The following is a 19,917-nucleotide window of genomic DNA, read 5'->3' as shown; positions in this document are numbered from 1 at the left end:
TTCAAAATGCCCCAGTAACTGCAACCCGATGAGAGGAAAACAAGAAAATCTATTTTTTTAAAAAAGCTTCGGGCCGGGCTCTCGGCTCGGGGAGGGACAGCGCAAGGGGAGCCTTCGGGCCGGGCTCCGGGCTCGCGGAGCCGGAGAACCAGCAGGTCGGGGCCAAGTCCCCGCAGTCCCCGCGCCACCAGGCCGCGCGCCCCGCCCGGGGCCCCTCTCCGGGCAGCCCGGCTCCGAGGCGCGGGCGGATCCCCGCGCACCCCCCGCGCGCCCGAGCCCCGCCAAAAACGAAAGAGCCGCGCGCCCCGCGGGCTCTTTCGGTTCCCGCCCGCGGCCGGCGCTGGGGAAAGCCCCGGGCCGGCGGGCTGGGCGCGGCGCCCGGACCACACACGTGTGCGCGGCGCGCGGGCCCGGCCCGGCCCGGCCCGGCCCGGCCCGGGGCCTGGGCTCCCGCCGCCGCGCTCGGGCCTCCCCGGGCCCCGCCGGCCGCTCCACGTGGGCCCCCCGCCCGCCCGCCCGCCCGGCCGCGACCCGCAGGCGCGTACCTGGTGCTGCTGCCGCCCCTGCTGGTAGGGCTTGGCCGGCCCCGGGTGGCACCGCCGCGTCCGCATCTTGCCGCCGCCGCCCCCCCCGAGCCCGCCGGCGCCCGAGGCCATGGCGGAGCCGCCGCGGCTTCCCGCTCCGGCGCGGGGAAGGCGGAGAGCCCGAGCGGCGGCCTGAGAGCCCGCCCCCGCCGGCCCCGGCCCGACGTCGAGCGGCGGGACCCGGCGCCGCGGCCGGGAGGACGAGCGCGCCGCGGGCTCCGGAGGCGACGCCGCCGCGGAACGGGCCGCCGGCCGCCGCCTCTGTGCGTGTCACGTCTCTATGGAGATCCCCGCGGGCGCCGCGCCGCTGAGGCCTAGCCCGACCGCCGGCGCCCGGCCGCCTCCTTCCGCCGCCCCGGCCGTCGCTGCCGCAGTCGAGGCCGCCGGCGCCGCCCGCTCCCCCGCCCCTCTGCGCGCAGCGCCCGCCCCGCCGCCGTCGCCGTCCGCCCTGCAGTCGCCGCCGCTGTTGCGCCTATTGCCGCTGCTAAGGCCGCCGCGGTCGCGAGTCACAACGGCGTCACTCGCCCGCGCCCGACGCGCCGGCGTCATCGCGCGGCGACGGGAGGGGGGAGAGGAGGAGGGAAGGGGGATGGAACCCGCGCGCTCGGCCGCGGGGCACGCTGGGAAGCGTAGTTTTCGTAAGGAGGAGACGCGAAGCGGCGGAAGGGAGGACGCGGAAGGAGCCCGCGGGAGCCGCAGAGGCACAAAGCCCGCGGCGCGGCGGGCGTGGTGTGGGCCGGGGGCTCGCGGAGGGGCGAGGCGCGAAAACCGGGGACCTGCTGGCCGCGCCGCTTCGCCCCGTCGTGTGGGAAAGCGGGCAGAAGCTAAAGACAGTAAAATGAAAGACAGGCTAATAATCTTTATATATATAAAATATATAGCTTTATAATCTTTATATATAGCTAGTAATATAGCTAATATTTATCTAATCTTTATATATGATATTTATATATATGATCTTTTATATATAATATAAATATATTTGTATATATTTTATTATATATTTCATATATTTATATATAATATATGAAATATGATAAAATATGTAATATGTATGAAAATATATAATATGTATAATATATAAATGTGCATGAAATATATAATATATATAAATATATGAAATATATAATAAAATATATTAATATATTATATATTTCATCCATATTTATATATTATATATTATATATGAATAAATATGTTAATATAATATGTTTATAATATATATTTATGTACACATATATAAAATATATATTATATAATGTAATATATATTTATATCTTATATGTGCATATTATATATTATATATATTTATATATAATATACTTATATATAAATATATGAAAGACTATATATATAAAGATTTTGTGCATGACATCAGACAATATATAATATGTAATATATACTTATATATTATGTATAATCTTTGTATATATACACACACATATATTTTAAAGCTTGGTTCAAAAAGCAACGCCCATCATCTTTAAGCCTAAAGCTGAATTAAATTATATATGTGTGTGTTTATATGCACACACATAGAGCTCCATTAATGTTCCATTAAATAGAGGGCTCTGCTATCCCACACACAAGGGCTGGATTTCCAGGACACTGAGCTGGGCAAAGCCAGGGCTTTCACCCTGCTTTCCTAGGAGTCAAGGCAAGTAACCAAATGACCAGGCAGGAAACTCTCTCTTTGTGAAAAAACAAAGGCTTAATGTTCTATTTAAGACAATTGATTTTGATTCCGCCATTCTCTAGCTTGACCTTGGAGAAATCAAAGCTTCTGAGGCTTTACTCCCTCCTCCATAAAATGGGAACTCTAAAATCCACCTTATGGTTGTGATATCTATAGAGAGCACTTAACATATTTCCCGGTATAGGAGAAATGCAATAAAGGGTTATTCCCCACGCAGTTTGCTCACTAAGGGTAAGTGGCCTATTACCGGTAATGAGTATATGTATATTTGTTCCAAATAGAAGGCATTATATTTAGAAAAGTGATTGAGCCACAAAGGCTGAGTCCATAAAGTCTAGAGATAGTAGGAGTTGACTGGTAGGAAGGCCTTCTTGCTCCTGTGGCCCTGCCCTTCAACACCTAAGACAGAGGTCCAGAGCTTTCAGGGGGCACTGATTTCCAGGACACTGAGCTGGGCAAAACCAGGGCTTTCACCCTGCTTTTCTGTGAGTTGAGGCAAGTAACCAAATGACTAGGGAGGAAAATTGTGAAAAAACAAAGGCTTAATGTTCTATTTAAGACAATTGATTTTAAAGCTTATAAGTAACTTTGCAGTCAGACAACTTCAAATCTGTCACTTACTAGCTGTGTTGCCTTGGGGAAGTAACTGATCCTCTTTCTAAGCTTCAGTTTCCTCATCTGCAAATAGAATGAATATTAACCTCAACAGGATGGTGGTTCACAGGAAAGGATTAATGTGTGTGTGTGTGTGTGTGTGTGTTTGTACCTCATTATAACTGCTTAGAAAGCATCTGTGTGTCTGCTAGATTTAAGCGGCCTGTTCAGCCACCATTGTGGTGGCTGAACCATAGGCATGGGCATTATGCATGCCTATACAAAGGTCAGAACTGTCCAATCACAGTCATATGAGCCAAACCTTACAAGGCGACTTTCATATTAATCAAAAGCAGAAAGCTTGATCACTCTGGGAAGGGTATGCATCAAGAGGTATGACTGGAAGGCCCGGGGGGCTGAGGACGGATGCATAAACTTACTCCCAACTCATACATCATGAGGTATGACCGGGAACGGTCGGGGGGCCGAGGACTGAAGTATGACAAGGGACCCCAGAAGCTGATCAGTGGAATGCCTTGTTGGTAAGATTAGGACCGTGGCCAGGGGTCTGGGGTCTAGTTTCGATAACAACACTTGGTCATCAGCTGATAACATGGTCAGCAGACTCATGTCCCCCTCAAGACCTAGATAACATTCCTGAGTTTCATCTATCCTTTTCTCCTTGTCCTCCTAACGCATGTAGCTGATGCTCTATGATTATTCTATCAATATAAATGGCTGGGATCTCGCTCTCAGAAGCATCCTGCCTTGTGCAGCCTGCTCCACGACTGCCGTGTCTTTGTCAGTGTGGTGTTGCCCTATGCAACAAGTATCTAATATCATCCAGCTATAAGGTACAAATAATTAACTCCAAATTGCACACATCAAATCATTATGTAGGAGAGATGAATTTTAAACCCTGGAACTAGGTTCTGCCTTTCCTGGGTCACTACTGTGTGTGGACCTGGGTGAAGCCACCTTCACCACGTTTGACCAGGAAGCAAACCTGGAGGCAAATGAGGACTTGGAGGGATAAAAAAGGAAAATACAAAAACTCGAAGTTACTGGACAGGATAGCAGTGAGATTCACTTCAAAGTGAAAATAATGACTCAAACTCAAGATCAAAGGTCGAAGGCAAGGAATTCCAATGAATTCACTCAGACTTCTCAGGTCAGAGAATAGCTGATAACAATACTCCAAATGAACTATGAATGGAGGAAGAAGACGTGGTTGATGTTTAACAGGAATAAACGTGCTCATTCAATGGTTTAGATTTCTTTTTGCTTTTCCCTTAATCCTTTTTTATTTTGAAAAATAACTTTTGTAATGTGGTATTCAAAATAATTGAAAACTGGCTCCCCATCTCTTTGAAAAATCTGGTAATTGGAATTACTAGTGTCTAATCTTCATTGTGCAGATGTTTGGTGGTCACGCCCCAGCTGCCTTCATATTGCCTTCTCCTTTTTAAAAAATTACTTTTATGCACAGAGAGGCCACCTTTTCAGGGCTATGCAGGTTGATGATAAATAAGTCCAACCAATGCCAGTGTTCTTTGACTTGGCAGCTGACCATGAAAATCTAGTGTGTGATTGCTTCGTTCCTGGATTATGACTTTCAGTGCAAGATGGAAGTTTTCAGAGAGCTGAACTGTGGGGAAATGATCATCCCTTACCTTGAAGCCACTTTTACAACCTGAGGGTCTAGACCAAAAAAGAGAATTAGGAGGTTGCAGATGAAATAATAATAGAAGACTAAATTCCAAAGAGAAAACTCTTTAAGATTAAAGAAAAATCTTGTCAGAAACTCTAATGTTCATTTGTCATACAGTTTAGTTACTCATGCAGAAGTGTATACAAATAGAACACTGCTCATTTTTATGTCATTTATACATTTTAGGCCTGGGATATGGGTTTTAAATGGAAATTGTACCAACTTCATTAAGATAAACAAAATATTTGTTAAAAATGTTTAAGTTATTCTCTTAATCATATAAATCAAATTGTGAAACCAAATTTATATAGTACCTTGGCATGTATATTAGTTTCAGCACCTAAAGAGCAACAGACCAAGTAGCAGAACCTGCCACAAAACAGGACAGGAATACCTTCCCAATCACCAAGTTGGAAAGATTAGATCAACTTCACTTTTCTTAAAACTGGATCCAGTTTTTCTCAGCCAAAACAGGTGGTTTATTAGGAGAGATCTCAATTTATGAAAAGCCTATTACCACTAGGTAGTGTCCCCCAAGAAAACTATTTTTCCAAATATAAAATGGTGACCACCTGCCAATTATAAGCCAGCTAACGGAGAGGTTTCTGACTCTTCTCTAAAGGATAAAGAGTATCCACTAATTAACATAGGCCATCAAAATTAATAAAGGTTGCCAAATACAATAGATTGAAATTGGGGCCTCCCTCATGGCGCAGGGATTAAAGACGGCCCTACCAAGCTATCGCCAGCCACTGCAGCACGAGTTTGATCCCTGCCTGGCCAGGGAGCTACCCACATGGCACAGCAGACCACTCCTGTCTTGCCTGCTGCTGCCCTCAGCAGTAAACTTCAGTAAATCTGCCTGTTCTGTTCCCCAACTCTGTGTCTGGTGAATCCTTTTATCCCACCCCCACCCCCACACCTCTGGCATGTATACCAGTTCTTGTATCATAAAGAAATCTTTAAAAAAAAAAAGAAGGGGGACCTCCCTGGTGGCACAAGAGGTTAAGATGCAACCTATGAAGCTATCTGCAGCCAGATAGCTGATCCTCAGCCAGGGAGCTACCCACATGGTGCAGCAGACCTCTCCTGACTCACCCGCTGCTCCCCACAGCAATGTATTTCAGTTAAATTTGCCTGTTCAATTCCCGACTCTGTCGATGGTGAATCCTCTCACCACCACCACCCCTGCACCTCTGGCCTGTACCCCAGCTCTTTTATGCACAAATAAATGACTCTCTAAAAAGAACTTGTCCCTTTCTTGAGAGTGTTACTTGATATGTGGGGCAGCCTTCACATCCAAGCTTTGAAAGGAAGAAACACTCCAAAAGAGTTGGGCTGAAATAAGACAGAAGTTCAGCATCGAAAATCACTAGGATTTGAGGAAATAAGGAAGAATCTATTCCTCAATTCCCCTTTTGCCTTGATCTCAATGACTTGCCCCATTTTAGTTCTTACTTTGCGGTACAACAATATCTAAAAGAACAATAATACATTAGTTCCACATACATGTGATTGAGTGTATTAGAAGTTTTACCAGGTTTGACAGCAGAGAAGGAATAAGAGACAAGAAGGAACCTGCATTCAAAACTTCCCACTGAATAATTTTACCCTGTAATGTTATCAGGGATGAAGTAACTTCTTTTTTTTTTTTTTTTTTGAAGTAACTTCTTGTGCATAGTTGGGGAATTCTAAAATAACATTGTTTCTGTGCTGAAATTCAGGATAGAGTTACAGTTCACCTAATCTAGAGTTTCTCAGAGTTTTGATAAAAACTCATTTTTCAGCTAGGAATTATAGTAGAATAGATTATAATAGCGTATTCTGATTATAAAACTTAAAGCGTATTTAAACATAGAAATAATTGTTGAAGGGCCTCCCTGGTGGTGCAAGGGGTTGAGCACTGCACTATGGGGAAATCCACAGCCTCTGCAGCACGAGTTTGATCCCCCGGCCAGCCGGGGAGCGGCCCACATGGCACAGCAGACCTCTCCTGTCTCACCTGCTGCTCCCCTCAGCAGTGTATTTCAGTCAGTCTGCCTGTTCTGTTCCCCACTCTGTCTCTGGTGAATCCTCTTACCCCCCGCATCTCTGGCCTGTGTCCCAGCTCTTGTGTGCATAAATAAACAAATCTTTAGAAATAAAAGAATTAAAAAAAGAAAGAATTATTGAACATTTCTCTAAGAGATATATAAATTTCTCTAAGAGGTACTATCTATAAACTGGAAAAAATATCCTATGGCATGGATTAACAGTTGAGATTCAGGAAGGCCTATTAGCCATATTAGGAGTTAATAACTATTCATTCCCTTCTCAAAAACCTGTTATTTCATACTTACAATTAAGCAATTTCTATCAATGATAAAAACCTCCTGAGATTCTGTATTTCACAAAATTAAAAGCTATCATGTGTAAATTTCATCTGGATTATCTTCTTTATCTGTTTTATTACTAATTTCTATTCCCATCTGCCTTGAGTCCTAAACAACATTGAAGTAACTCTGAAAAAGTGAATCCTATGTTTGGGGATGTTTCATTGATGTTTATTTTAAAAGAAACTCATTTCTTCCCTTCTATATTTATTTTTTATTTATTCATATATACAAGAACTGGGGTACAGGCAGATGAGAATAGAAAGATTTTTTTTTAAAGATTTATCTATTTTTTTAAGATTTATTTATTCATTTACACAAGAACCGGGGTACAGGCCAGATGCGCGGGAGGGTGAGGGGATTCACCAGAGACAGAGTGGGGAGCAGAACAGGCAGACTGACTGAAATGCACTGCTGAGGGGAGCGGCAGGCAAGACAGCAGAGGTCTGCCACGCCATGTGGGTTGCTCCCCAGCTGGCCGGGGTTAAACCTGCTCTGCAGAGGCTGCAGACAGCTTCACAGCACTGTGCCCAACCGCCTGCACCACCAGAGAGGCCCTCTAATATATTTTAAACTCCAAAAAGAGGATTTTTTTTCTTACTGCTTTGTCCTGAACATGTAGGACAGATAACACATAGCACTCACTCGGTATAAACTACAGTTCATTTACCCAATATCCAATTACCACCTCTATCAACAGTTTCCATTTTATTATAATAAATTATACAAAGATGAATACAGCTAAACTGCTTTATATAACCATTTGTGACTTGTAATATTCATTTTCTATACTATGTAATAAATTAATAATTCTCAAATTTATTAATGTATTCATAACATTCATAAGCAAATATTTATGATAATGTTATATAGAGATTCTCATGTAATCCCAACAATTCTGAATTACTATCCTCATTTTACAGACAAGGAAACTGAGGCAATGAGTGGATAAAAACAACTTATTCATTTAGGGCCTCCCTGGTGGCACAAGGGGTTAAGCACAGCACTGTGAAGCTATTCACAGCCTCTGCAGAACGTGCGCTCGATCCCTGGCCAGGGAGCTACCCACATGGCACAGCAGACCTCACCTGACTCACCTGCTCCTCCCCTCAGCAGTGTATTTCAGTCAGTCTGCCTGCCCTGCTCCCCACTCTGTCTCTGGTGAATCCTCTCACCCACCCCCACTCCTCTGGCCTGTACCCCAGTTTTTGTATACATAAATAAATAAAATCTTAAAAAATAAATAAAAATTAAAAACAACCTATTTATATTCAAAACAATGCCAGAGTCAGTATTTGGAATGATTTCTCCTCCTTGTTACTTTCCTATTACTCTGCCATTCTTGTAACCAAGTAAGGCACCTACTTACTATTTAAAACAGTTTTTCTTTGAATAGATTGTAAGCTCAATGGCCTCTACAACAACTGAAATGTTTGGATCTTGGTTCTGTCTTATTCCATAGTGAGGACGGGCATTTGCCAGCTATGATATGTGTTAGTCAATGGAAATACCAGACTCAACTAGATACATTAGGACTGCTGGGAATACAAGGAGTCCCATCTTGACATGAGGACATGAGAACATTTGGGTGGGAGAGATGATGTACTTTAGGGCCCCAATCTCAGGGAGAAGCCATGTAAGCAAAATCGATAGAATTCAACATATGTCAAAGAAACAAAAGACTATTGTGAAGAATAAGGAGAAAAAATTAACAGCTAGTCATATTCAGACCAAGTAGCAGAACCTGACACAAAACAGGACAGGAATACCTTCCCAATCACCAAGTTGGAAAGATTAGATCAACTTCACTTTTCTTAAAACTGGATCCAGTTTTTCTCAGCCAAAACAGGTGGTTTATTAGGAGAGATCTCAATTTATGAAAAGCCTATTACCGCTAGGTAGTGTCCCCCAAGAAAACGATTTTTCCAAATATAAAATGGTGACCACCTGCCAATTATAAGCCAGCTAATGGAGAGGTTTCTGACTCTTCTCTAAAGGATAAAGAGTATCCACTAATTATAAAATGAAATATAATTTCATCTCTGCACAACCTGGAATTGAAAAATATCCTCTTATATAGTCTTCAAAATGTAAAACAATTCCAGCCAAAGACATTCTAGAAATGACAATTACTAGTTAGAAAGCCATGTGCTCATTCTACCCTGCCAACATAAAATTGGGTATGTCTTCTCATTTCTGTTGAAGTAAATTATTTTGTTGAGGATTTGAGGATTTTTAGATAGCTCCATGATCTTCCATGCACTTTTTCATGTGATAATTGCCAAGCATTTCATTAGATAGAAAAATAAGGTAAAGTTAATGGTTTTCTAAAATCTCATTATATTAATACACTTCAGTCTCAACTAGATAAGCCAAAATGGGGCTGGGAATCTAGAAAGTTATTGGGGTTTTTGTACATATACACAATGGAATATTTCTCAGCAATCAAAAAAGATAAACACATGCAGTTTGCAGCAACATGGATGGAGCTAGAAGGGATCATGCTCAGCGAAATAAGTCAGAAAGAAAAAGAAAAATACCAGATGGTCTCACTCATAGCAGGAATTTAGAAAACCTAAATAAGAGACCAGGAAAAAGACTAATCAAAACAAAGTGAAAATCAAAATCAACAAGCAACTATAAACCAGAGACACACTATGGGGTGGGAGAGGGGTGGAGAGAGGAAGAACTAGAGTCAAAATAAGGGGGGGTGCAATTGTATGGGGAATATAACCAAAATGAAAATGCATACATTGTGCAAAGATGAAAAAAGATGTAAGAATTATATAAAATAAAATATTTAAATAAAAAAAAATTTTAGGGGAAGCCCTGGCATTGGTAAGGTATTTAAAGACGTACATCATTATATTTTATTAACTTGCTCTGCTCTCTGTCTTTTGGGACTAAAGTAATACTTAAGACTAAATGAATTAACTAATAAAATCAAATTCTTATTAATTACACGAATCGCTTGATTCCAACATGTCATATAAGATTTTTCTTCTTCCTGACACTATATGTCAATATTTACTAGCCTTTGCATAAATGTGCTTAAGCACATTTCATGACCGCTTAAGGCATATCCTAAATGTATCAATCCTGAATATAAGTAGTTTCAGTGGAAGAAATAATAACCAAATTCAGGAAGATCAGTCTCAAGTAACATTAATACAATTAATGATTCAACTAGGTTTAAACATATTTTGGCCTGGAAATCAAATATAAAGTTGGATAATAAAACAATTGAGATCAAGGATAAAGTAGAAGGAGGATATTTATAATCCATTAACAATCTAAACATTAATAAATCATTTATTAAAAAATGTATTGAGAATCTACTTTGTTAGTTCTCAACAAAATAGTTTATGTTGGTGTACAAAATAGTAAAACCACCTCTATCCACATAGTATAGTATATTATACTTTACCTTTTACTGAATTCTCTTAACATTAACTGTATTGTACTTTATAATTATTAGCACTTAACACTAATAATTCATCCCCAAGCCTCTCTATTCTAAATTCTAAATATATGCTATTGAATTCATCTTACACAATAAATCCATTGGCTTATTTTTTAAATTATTATAGTATAATTCATCACTTACATTGAAAAACTGGATTCATCACTGAATTTCCAAGTAATGTAAAACTAACATTTGCAAAACTCAATTTGCTTACCTTATGTTCAAGTCTTTTTATTTTTAAAAAGATTTATAGAGAATGCTCAAATTGATTGGATCTTAGCTTACCAAGACTTTTCTTTTCCAGAACATTCCACTAATTAACATGCTAACAACTCTAATGTGTACATCACACACCAGTGAAGCGCACCTACCCAGTTTTAAACACCACCTCTTGGCCCCTTGCTAATCCTCCTGGATTAGCTGCAGTAATTCCTAGGAGCTTGTTAGAATCAAGTATCTCTGCCCATCCCAGGCCTACTCAATCAGAGTCTGCATTTTAACAAGATCACCAGCTAACTCTTATACACATATTAAAGAAACATGGTTTTAAAAATTACCCAGGACCTCCCCTGTGGCGCAGCGGTTGAGCACCGGCTTGCGAAACTGCCCACAGCCTCTGCAGCGCCGGTTCAATCCCCGGCTGCTCCCCGGCCACAGGAGGAGGGTCCCACATGGCGCGCAGACCTCTCCTGCCGCCCGCTGCTCCCCTCAGCAGTGTACTTTGGTCCTTCTGCCTGCTCTGCTCCTCGCTCTGGCTCTGGTGAATTCTCTCACCCTCCCGTGCTTCTGACTGTACCCAGTGCTTGTATAAATAAATAAATAAATCTTTAAAAAAAAATAAAAAATAAAAATAAAAATTACCCAGGCCATCAAAATTTATAAAACACAAATGAAATTTGAATCTGAAACTAAACCTGTTGTGAAATAAACTTGAGTATAAAGATTTAAAGAATACCTTGTAAACTCCAAAATATCCTTTTTCATTTGTATAATTTTTCCTTTAGAAATAACTCAAAACAGGGCCTCTTTGGTGGTGCAAGCACTATGAAGCTATCTGCAGTCTCTGCAGCAGTCTGCAGCACAAATTCCATCCCCAGTCAGGCAGGGAGCAACCCAAATGGCACAGCAGACCTCTCCTATCTCTCCCACTGCTCCCCTCAGCAGTGTATTTCTGTCATTCCTTCTGTTCTGTTCCCCACTCTGTCTCTGGCGAATCCTCTCAGTCCACACACACACACACACATACCTGGTGTATACCCCAGATCTTGTATGCATAAGTAAATAAATCTTAAAAAAAAAAAGAAACAACTCAGAACAAACAAACAAAAAAACCCACGGATGCTGTTTAAACCATCTCATAAGCCAAGAGGCCATGGGCAGAGAGAAATTCTCAAAAGTATCAGGCTACTTCAATTGCTATCACTTTTCTTTGTCCAAAGCCTTCACAACATCATAAGGTAGAAAAACAGGCACTTTCAGATGGAATGTTTTTGGACTGGTTTAGCATTTAATATCTAAAATATTAGATTGGAAATCAGGCAATATGGAGGAAAAATCCATAGACTTCACTTTCCTAAGTTGTAAACTCTGGAGTGATAGCAGCTTTCTCCTGCCAAATCAAAAACTAAATTGATTACGTACTTTTAGTAGCTTGAGCTCTTAAATAAGGAACTAGGAAGTCAAGATAACATTATTATTTTTTCCAAAAATTACTTCTGGAAAAAAATTAACCATGGTCTCTGCAGTCTAAAAATTCCCTGAGTGAGGGCCTCCCTGGTGGCCAAGAGATAAAGTCTAGCGCTGTCACCATGATGGCCTGAGTTCAATCCCCGCCAGGGAGCTAACCCACATATGGCACAGCAGACCTCTCCTGTCTCACCTGCTGCTCCCCTCAGCAGTGTCCTTCGTCAGTCTGCCTATTCTATTCCCCGCTCTGGCTCTGGTGAATTCTCTCACCCTCCCACGCTTCTGACTGTACCCAGTGCTTGTATAAATAAATAAATCTTTAAAAAAATAGCCCTTTCGGGCCTCCCCGGTGGCACAGCGGGTTGAGCACAATGCTGTGAAGCTGTCCACAGCCTCTGAAGTGCGGGTTCAATTCCAGCCGGCCAGGGAGATACCCACATGACACGGCAGACCTCTCCTATGTCCCTGCTGCTCCCCCCCCCCCCAGCAGTGTATTTCTGTCCGTCTGCCTGTTCTGTTCCCTGCTTTGTCTCTGGTGAATCCTCTTACCCCCCCCCCTCACCTCTGGCCTACACCCAGTTCTTCTGTGCAAAAATTAAAAAAAAAATCCCTGAAAGAGTCACCCAAAATATTCTTCCCACACTAACGTTCTTGAAGGAAGGCCTAAAAAGTTGTGAAATACAAGAAATGAAAAATCACTTCTACACAGCTCACATACACTTTCCCTCTGATAGCAAATACAGACACATTTGCTCAGATGAACACTTAGCAGTCGTTAAGCAATAAGGTAGTGAGTTAACCAAAGTATATGTAAAGATTACATTAGGAATTCCTACTCCCCATTAATCTACAACAACCAACGATTTTAGTAAAAGTTAATATACCAGCAGCTTATAGACAGTGCAAATCATTTCCTCTCTTGTTCACCATTTGGTACATTCACCTTTACCACCAAGCAAGTAGAAACAAAGTCAAACTTCTTTGTTCTTATTTTCATAAGCTTCCTTCTCCAAAAGAAATGTGACTATTGCCTGAAACAAAATTCTGACTTTAATGCATCCTCATTCTCTATTATCATGGGTAGTACGGTTGATTTAAGAGCACCATTAACCAAACATCATGGTTAGTTAACATACTTGTAAGCCAGGAGCTATGTCTCAACACATCTCACCTTGTTTGGGTCCATTTTAAGGACAGTAGGATATAATGATCTACCACAGTTATGCTGCTTTCTCTTCAAAACCGTAAACCAAAACCAAACAAAAAGTCTTCAAATATTATCCAATGCAAATGTGATCAAGGACCTATTATTCTATATTCAACATCAAATAGGCGGTACTGCCAAACCAAAGGCAGCTGTGCAACAGTTAGGAAAGCCTCCTTAAACTGCCCACTCACAGGAAGGTTTAGATTCCATCACACATAACACGCATCATACTAAAACATCAAAAAAGCAGACCATAGGTCTCCACAGAGTCCGGAACCAAGCAGCAAACAGCTTCTACCAGCCACAATTAAATCTAAGCCAAGGCTTAGTCGCTTTAAATTAGTAGTAGTTAAACCAGCTCTTTTTCACTTGCTGGCTCATAAAAACTTGGTCCCCGGCTGTGAATCAGCAATGACTCATAAGCACTTCTGACAAGCTACACCTGCATTTAGCCCCACCCATCCAGCTGAAGAACTGAGATTAATGAATGATTTTTGCTTCATGCTTGCTAGCACTTGAGAGTTGTGATCCCTTATCTCTCTTCTACTAGAGAGTTCCATGCAGCCTGGCTATTACTCATCAAACATGAGGGTAGTGAACAAACCTAGGGAGGGGCCGCAGGAGCCAACAGTTGGAAAGAAAAGCATTTTTTCTGTTTTCACCTTTGGCTATGGTGGCTGTGCCACAATGGAACGCTACTCCTGACAGGGGCCTGCCCTTTGCAGCTGTGCCTGCTTGGACACCAGCATCGTCCTTTTCTCCAGGTTTGGGCTAACAAACAAATGGGAGCTGACTTTTCTCCATCACTGTCTTTATCCAAAACTAGAACAGCATCATTTGAAAAATATTAGAAACTTGAGATGGAGAAAAAAAAGAACAGAATTGTTTTTAGAAGCTTTCTGTGCTAACTTCAAGTTAAGTACAGTTGGAATCTACCCAAAGGGCAAAAAACCACTAATTTAAAGGGAAACTCACACTGCTGTGTTTATTACAGTACTATTTACACTAGCTGATGTGGAAACAACCTAAATGCCCCCAAAACAGACAAATGGATCAGGAAGATGTGGTATAGAGATACAATGGAATACTACTCAGTGATCAAAAAGATAAACTCATGTCACCTGCGGCAACATGGATGGAGCTGGAAGGGATTTGCTAAGTGAAATAAGTCAGAGAAAAATAAATACTCGATGGTTACAGTTATAAGTGGAATGTAGGGGAACTGATCAAAAAGTCAGGAAAAGACAAAACTATAGGCAAACCATAGATCTGAGGCATCCAGCGGTAGAGTCGGAGGAAGAGGACCCAGAACAGGGGAGGGACCTCCTTCTGGCACAGGGGTTGCATCTCAGCACTATGAAGCTATCTGCAGCCACTGCAGCATGACTTCAATCCCTGGCCAGGGAGCTACCCACATGGCACAGCAGACCTCTCCTGACTCACCTGCTCCTCCCCTCAGCAGTATATTTCAGTCAGTCTGCCTGTTCTGTTCCCCACTCTGTCTCTGGTGAATTCTCTCACCCCCTGCACCTCTGGCCTACACTCCAGTTCTTGTATGCATAAATAAATATAATAAATATTAAAAAAAAAAAAACAACCTGCCAGCTCCAGGGTTGACATGAACTCACCTTGGGTGTGTTGACTTTCCATAAGATGGTCTTCTGAGTGCAGGTTGGCTTGTTGTTGACCCCAATTCAAAGGCTGTGAAAGAAAGCAAGGAAAGATGAACGGTACCTGACAGGGATGGTGCTCAGGGACCACCACCGTGAATAGTGAAGGATTCAGAAATAGCACAGTAGAAAGAAAAGACCTTCCTTGTGGCCACATCATGGCTTCCTGGCACTTTATATCATAATATCAGGCATAAATTGGTTAAATGCTTATTGAATAGATGAATATATATGGGGCATAGGGTTTTTGTACAATCCATTTCCCTCAACAGCTTTTGCATTATGGAGTTTTGTTCTATACTTTGAATTGAATGTGTTGAAACCATCTTTTATTGTTAAAACACTTTTAATATCCCCCTTTTATTTGTATTTAAATTTTTAAAAAAGATTTATTTTTATTTATTTATGCATACAAGAGCTGGGGTACAGGCCAGAGGTGCAAAGGGTGAGAGGATTCACCAGAGACAGAGCAGGGAAAAGAACAGGCAGACTGACTGAAATACACTGCTGAGGGGAATCAGCAGGAGAGACAGGAAGGGTCTGCTGTGTCATAGGGGTTAGCTCCTTAGCTGGGGATCAAACTCCTGCTGCAGTGGCTGCTGATAGCTTGATAGTGCTGAGACTTACCCCTTTTGCCACCTGGGAAGACCCCCTTTCATTTTCAAGCACAATCTACCACATACACTAATTGCAGTATCAGGCGGTTCACAGATGCTGTGGTGTTGGGAGAGTTATGGGGACTCCACCTGCAGGGAGAAATCAAACACTATACAAAAATGATATAAGGGGACCTCCGTGGTGGCACAAGGGGTTAAGCACCGCACCATGAAGCAATCTGCAGCCTCTGCAGCATGAGTTTGATCCTCTGCTGGCCAGAGAGAAACCCATATGGCACAGCAGACCTCTCCTGTCTCGCCTGCTGCTCCCCTCAGCAGTGTATTTCAGTCAGTCTGCCTGTTCTGCTTCCCACTCTGCCTCTGGTGAATCCTCTCACCCCCCTCACCCCTGCATCTCTGGCCTGTACCCCTGCTCTTGTATGCATAAATAAATAAATCTTTAAAAAATGATATAAGGAAATAAAGTAAAAAAAAATTGTAGTGCCAGACATAAAAAGAAAAAAAATCACATCTATGTACTCAGATGAAGACAATGCTTTCCCTGATCCATTCCTCCAAAACATGGACTATGAACTAAAGGGAAAAGGTAGACTTTGAAGCCATACCTTTGGGATATTATTTGACAAATGTTTACTGTATGCTGGCTCATTTGTTTTCCAGATAGGAATGCGATAATGACACCGGCCTGCCTTTAGGGGCAAGTGGAAGCATTGTTGCTAATTTTAGCACTTGAGTAGTACTTGTGCAAACAAATTTCCTTTTAGAATCAGGTACTGTATAAACTAAGTGTATGTTCTCCATTTGAAATAATTTAACAGAATTTAAAAGCTGCAGGTAAACCAGCCTTGTCCCCACTTTCTGGGCTCAGTGGCATAGTGACAAGGACACTCAACTCTTGAATGCAAATACAATTTGTAGGTGCCATTCCTTTCTTTGGCTATAGATTATTCAGTATGAAAATCCAGGTTATTGTACTGTGTGCTTTAGACAGAGAGACATACACCCAGGATTTCAAGGGGACAAATCTGCAGTAAGCAGGATCTTTCAGATACAAGGAAGAGACCAAGGAATCTGTATGCATGAAATGCTAACACTATGCAGGACTCACAGTCTACCTCTCACCATGTTGGGCGCTTCACATGCCTTAACTTTCATCTCTGCAAGACTTTTAAGGAATAGTCTAGCAGAGAAGTGCAACAGGGTGGTCCCCAGGAAAGGGGGAGTTTCCCTGCCCCACCCAAGGGAGGGTGGAGCTGAGCAGGAAGAGGAGAAGCTGCAGAAGAGACTGAGGAAGGAAGCAGGATGGAGCCGGGAGACCTGGAGGAGGTGCATGGAGCCTAGAGACACGTGAAGAAACTGTGCTTGTCTTTTGGTCGTGGACGGGGTGACACAGATGTGGGTGAGACCCGTGGGGAGGTGACAATGGCAGCTTTTATCTGGATGTTGATTTTGCTCTTTTCCTTCCGGGCTTGTCCTGTTGTTTGTGACCCTTTTCTGTGGGTCCCCACTGGAAGATGCTTTAGACTTGTGGCAGGCTTTGGGGCCTTGTTCTGGGCCGATCCCACTTGGATGGACTTTTACCCACGAGGGGACGGGTAACTTTGGGTGCTTCATTTAGAAACTAGACTCTTTGCCTTTCCTGTATTGTTTCCTAGTTTTATTAAAGTTCCTTTTCATTAAAGTCTCATATGTTTTGTGTTGATGCGGCGGATGGCAGAACCCATTTAGAATAGGCAGGTTTGCGGGGTTTGGGCTGCCCCTCTCCCTGTCCTATAACAGAAGGACTAAGTCATTCCTCAAAGTCATACATCTTGTAGATAACAGAAATAGGCTCTGACTGATTTCAAACCCTGTGCTCCTTATGTTAAGCCAGGTGGCACCCCAGACCTCCCCACAGACCATGGGCCAATGGAGGGAATGGAGCCTGAGGTGTGTACAGAAGCTTCTCAACCCACTGACAACCCTGTGTCTGTCCACTGAGCTTTGTCCAGCTGCCTCTCAGCTAGGTAGCGCCTTAGCAGGATTCTGGCGTCAAGACTGCTAACCAGATCAGGGACTAAGGGGCGCTTTCTTATTGCAACCCAGACCCCTTATGAGTTACTTTCTTTGTGAGTAGCCAGATAACAACTAAGACAGCCAGTTACATTTCAATATCAGCTAAACAATGGATAATGAATAATTTTTAGCACAAGTATATAACCCAGTGTAGCAAATACTGCAAGGGATAGTTTGTTAAATCTGGCAACCACCCTTTTTTGCCCTATTTCAAAATATGTTGAATTAAAATAGAGAGAGTTCATGTATGTGAAGTGATTTACAACCCTGTACGTGATCTTCAGCTTGTATTAAGACATCCTGGCTATTGAGTGAAAATTATAAGAACTGTAGCTGTAAGCCCATGACCCTCCTCCTCCAAGCTGTTAAATGGGTCACCATGAGTCACCACCTTAATTTGGTTCATTTGTTTCTGGTGCAGTAGACACAAGCCTTGAGTCCACACTTAGCTGCGCAAGAAATAGGAATTTATATCTCCTTAACTCAATGGAATATTTTTCACCAGAGAGTAGAAATGTCAGGACTCACCAACACCCTCACCCCATTTTCCACAGTTGTTCTTACTGTAGCAGGGTGTTCCCCAGGGAAAGGGGAGGTTCCTGGTTCCCTGCCCCACCCAAGGAAGGGTGGAGCTGGCCAGGGAGGAGAAGCTGGAAAAGACTGGGAGAAGGAAGGAAGGACATCTAGGAGTCCTGAAGGAATCACAGGGAACGGAGACATGTGAAGAAGCTGCGCTTGCTTCTCAGACTTGGACTTGTACCACTGACTTGGGGGACATGGAAGGAGACACTTGAAACAAACAGTGGGTGAGAGACCTGTGGGGAGCTTGACAATAGCAGCCTTAATCTTGATGTTGATTTTGCTCTTTTCTGTCCAGACTTGCCTGACACCTTCTGCCTCTCTCCTGTGGATCCCCACCAGGAGGTGCCTTAGACTTGGGGCTGGCTTTTGGGTCTCAGGGGCCCTACTTTGGGCCAACCCTGTTTGGCTGGGCATTTACCCAGGAGGGGGTGCGTAACTTTGAGTCCTTGATTTGGAAACTTTATTCTTCCCCTTTTCTGAATTGCACACTAAAACTAATTGTATTAAAGTTCCTTTCCATTAAAAGTCTTATGCATTAGAGTATGTTTTGTTTTAATGTGGCCGATAGCAGAACCTATTTAGAGCAGGCATGTGTGGGGGTTTTGGGGTGCCCCTTACCTTGCCCGGTAACATAGGGCTTACATGGTGCTGTGGGGAGGGAGAGCATCTGTTTCTTGAAGTCCCCTGTCCATGCAAATGATTGCCAAGGCACCTCTCAATCCTGGTCTTCTGACCCACTCAACCCAGGTCTTTCTCTCCCTTCCCTGCTCTATCGAGCACGGGCACCCTCCCGCAGCCCCCATGCCAGGCTGGGCCCCAGAGCCTGTCTGAAGCACTTTAAGACTCTGCGTGGTGCATGGTGCAGTCACGCCATCTCTCAGTTCTTATTGCACTGCTGGGCTTGCCTTTGGGGAGTGAAACAAGGCTCTTTACCCTCGAGTCCTGCGAACTCTCTGGGGTTTCTCTTCCTCCAGAGGACCAAAGAACACCTGAGTCTTCTTGTCTTCCCATCCCCCTCTCTAAATTCCCTCTGCCCACATATTCTTTTTCTAGAGATGGCCCATCCTCCCGAACACCCCCACCTGTAATTCTCAAACATTTTCCCTGTGTAGCTCATTCCCTAAAGATCTTTGGTTTTGGGGAGGGCGACACTAGAAGGTTATTTCCTTTTCACCCTGGGGCAATGAATGCCAAAGTGTTTAGCCTCTTGAAAGGGGAGAGAAGAAGTTAACCAACTAGCTTTAAACATCTTCATCTTTTTTTTCAAAACCAGAGCTAAACATCAGACCCTAATTTGTTTAAACGCAAACTTTGCCTTTCCATAATAGTCTACAAATGTGGCATCATCATCAGATGGAAAATATTTAAAACACCATCAAATCTCACCCTAGACATTTAAAATCTCTTGAACTGAATCTCCTAAAACCTAAAAGTATATATTTTAATGAACTCCCCACATTTTTCTTTTTTTTTTTTTAAACTTTTTTTTTAAATTTTTTTTTTTATAGAGGCATGTTTTTATTTATTTATTTATTTGTTTGTTTGTTTGTTTTGTTTATACATGCACTGGGTACAGTCAGAAGCGCGGGAGGGTGAGAGAATTCACCAGAGCCAGAGCGGGGAGCAGAGCAGGCAGAAGGACCGAAGTACACTGCTGAGGGGAGCAGCGGGCGGCAG

At 43.1% G+C, this 19,917-nt stretch overlaps 1 protein-coding gene across 2 annotated transcripts in view; it reads right to left on the bottom strand.

The window, feature by feature from the left end:
• NUP153 (nucleoporin 153) overlaps nt 1–656 on the bottom strand; it is a gene marked incomplete at both ends in the record, with an annotated part of 63,706 nt that extends 63,050 nt beyond the window's left edge. For both annotated transcript variants that reach the window (XM_084228926.1, XM_084228927.1), the window contains one exon: nt 546–656. In XM_084228926.1, the coding sequence (XP_084085052.1) occupies nt 546–656 (111 nt within the window). The remainder of the gene's footprint in view (nt 1–545) is intronic.
• Nucleotides 657–19,917: the final 19,261 nt, after the last annotated feature.

Source organism: Talpa europaea, assembly GCF_964194135.1.
Source record: "Talpa europaea genome assembly, chromosome: 2".
Classification (NCBI taxonomy): Eukaryota; Metazoa; Chordata; class Mammalia; order Eulipotyphla; family Talpidae; genus Talpa; species Talpa europaea.
The sequence above is the reverse complement of the archived record's forward strand: the minus strand, read 5'-3'. Positions and strand labels throughout refer to the sequence as shown.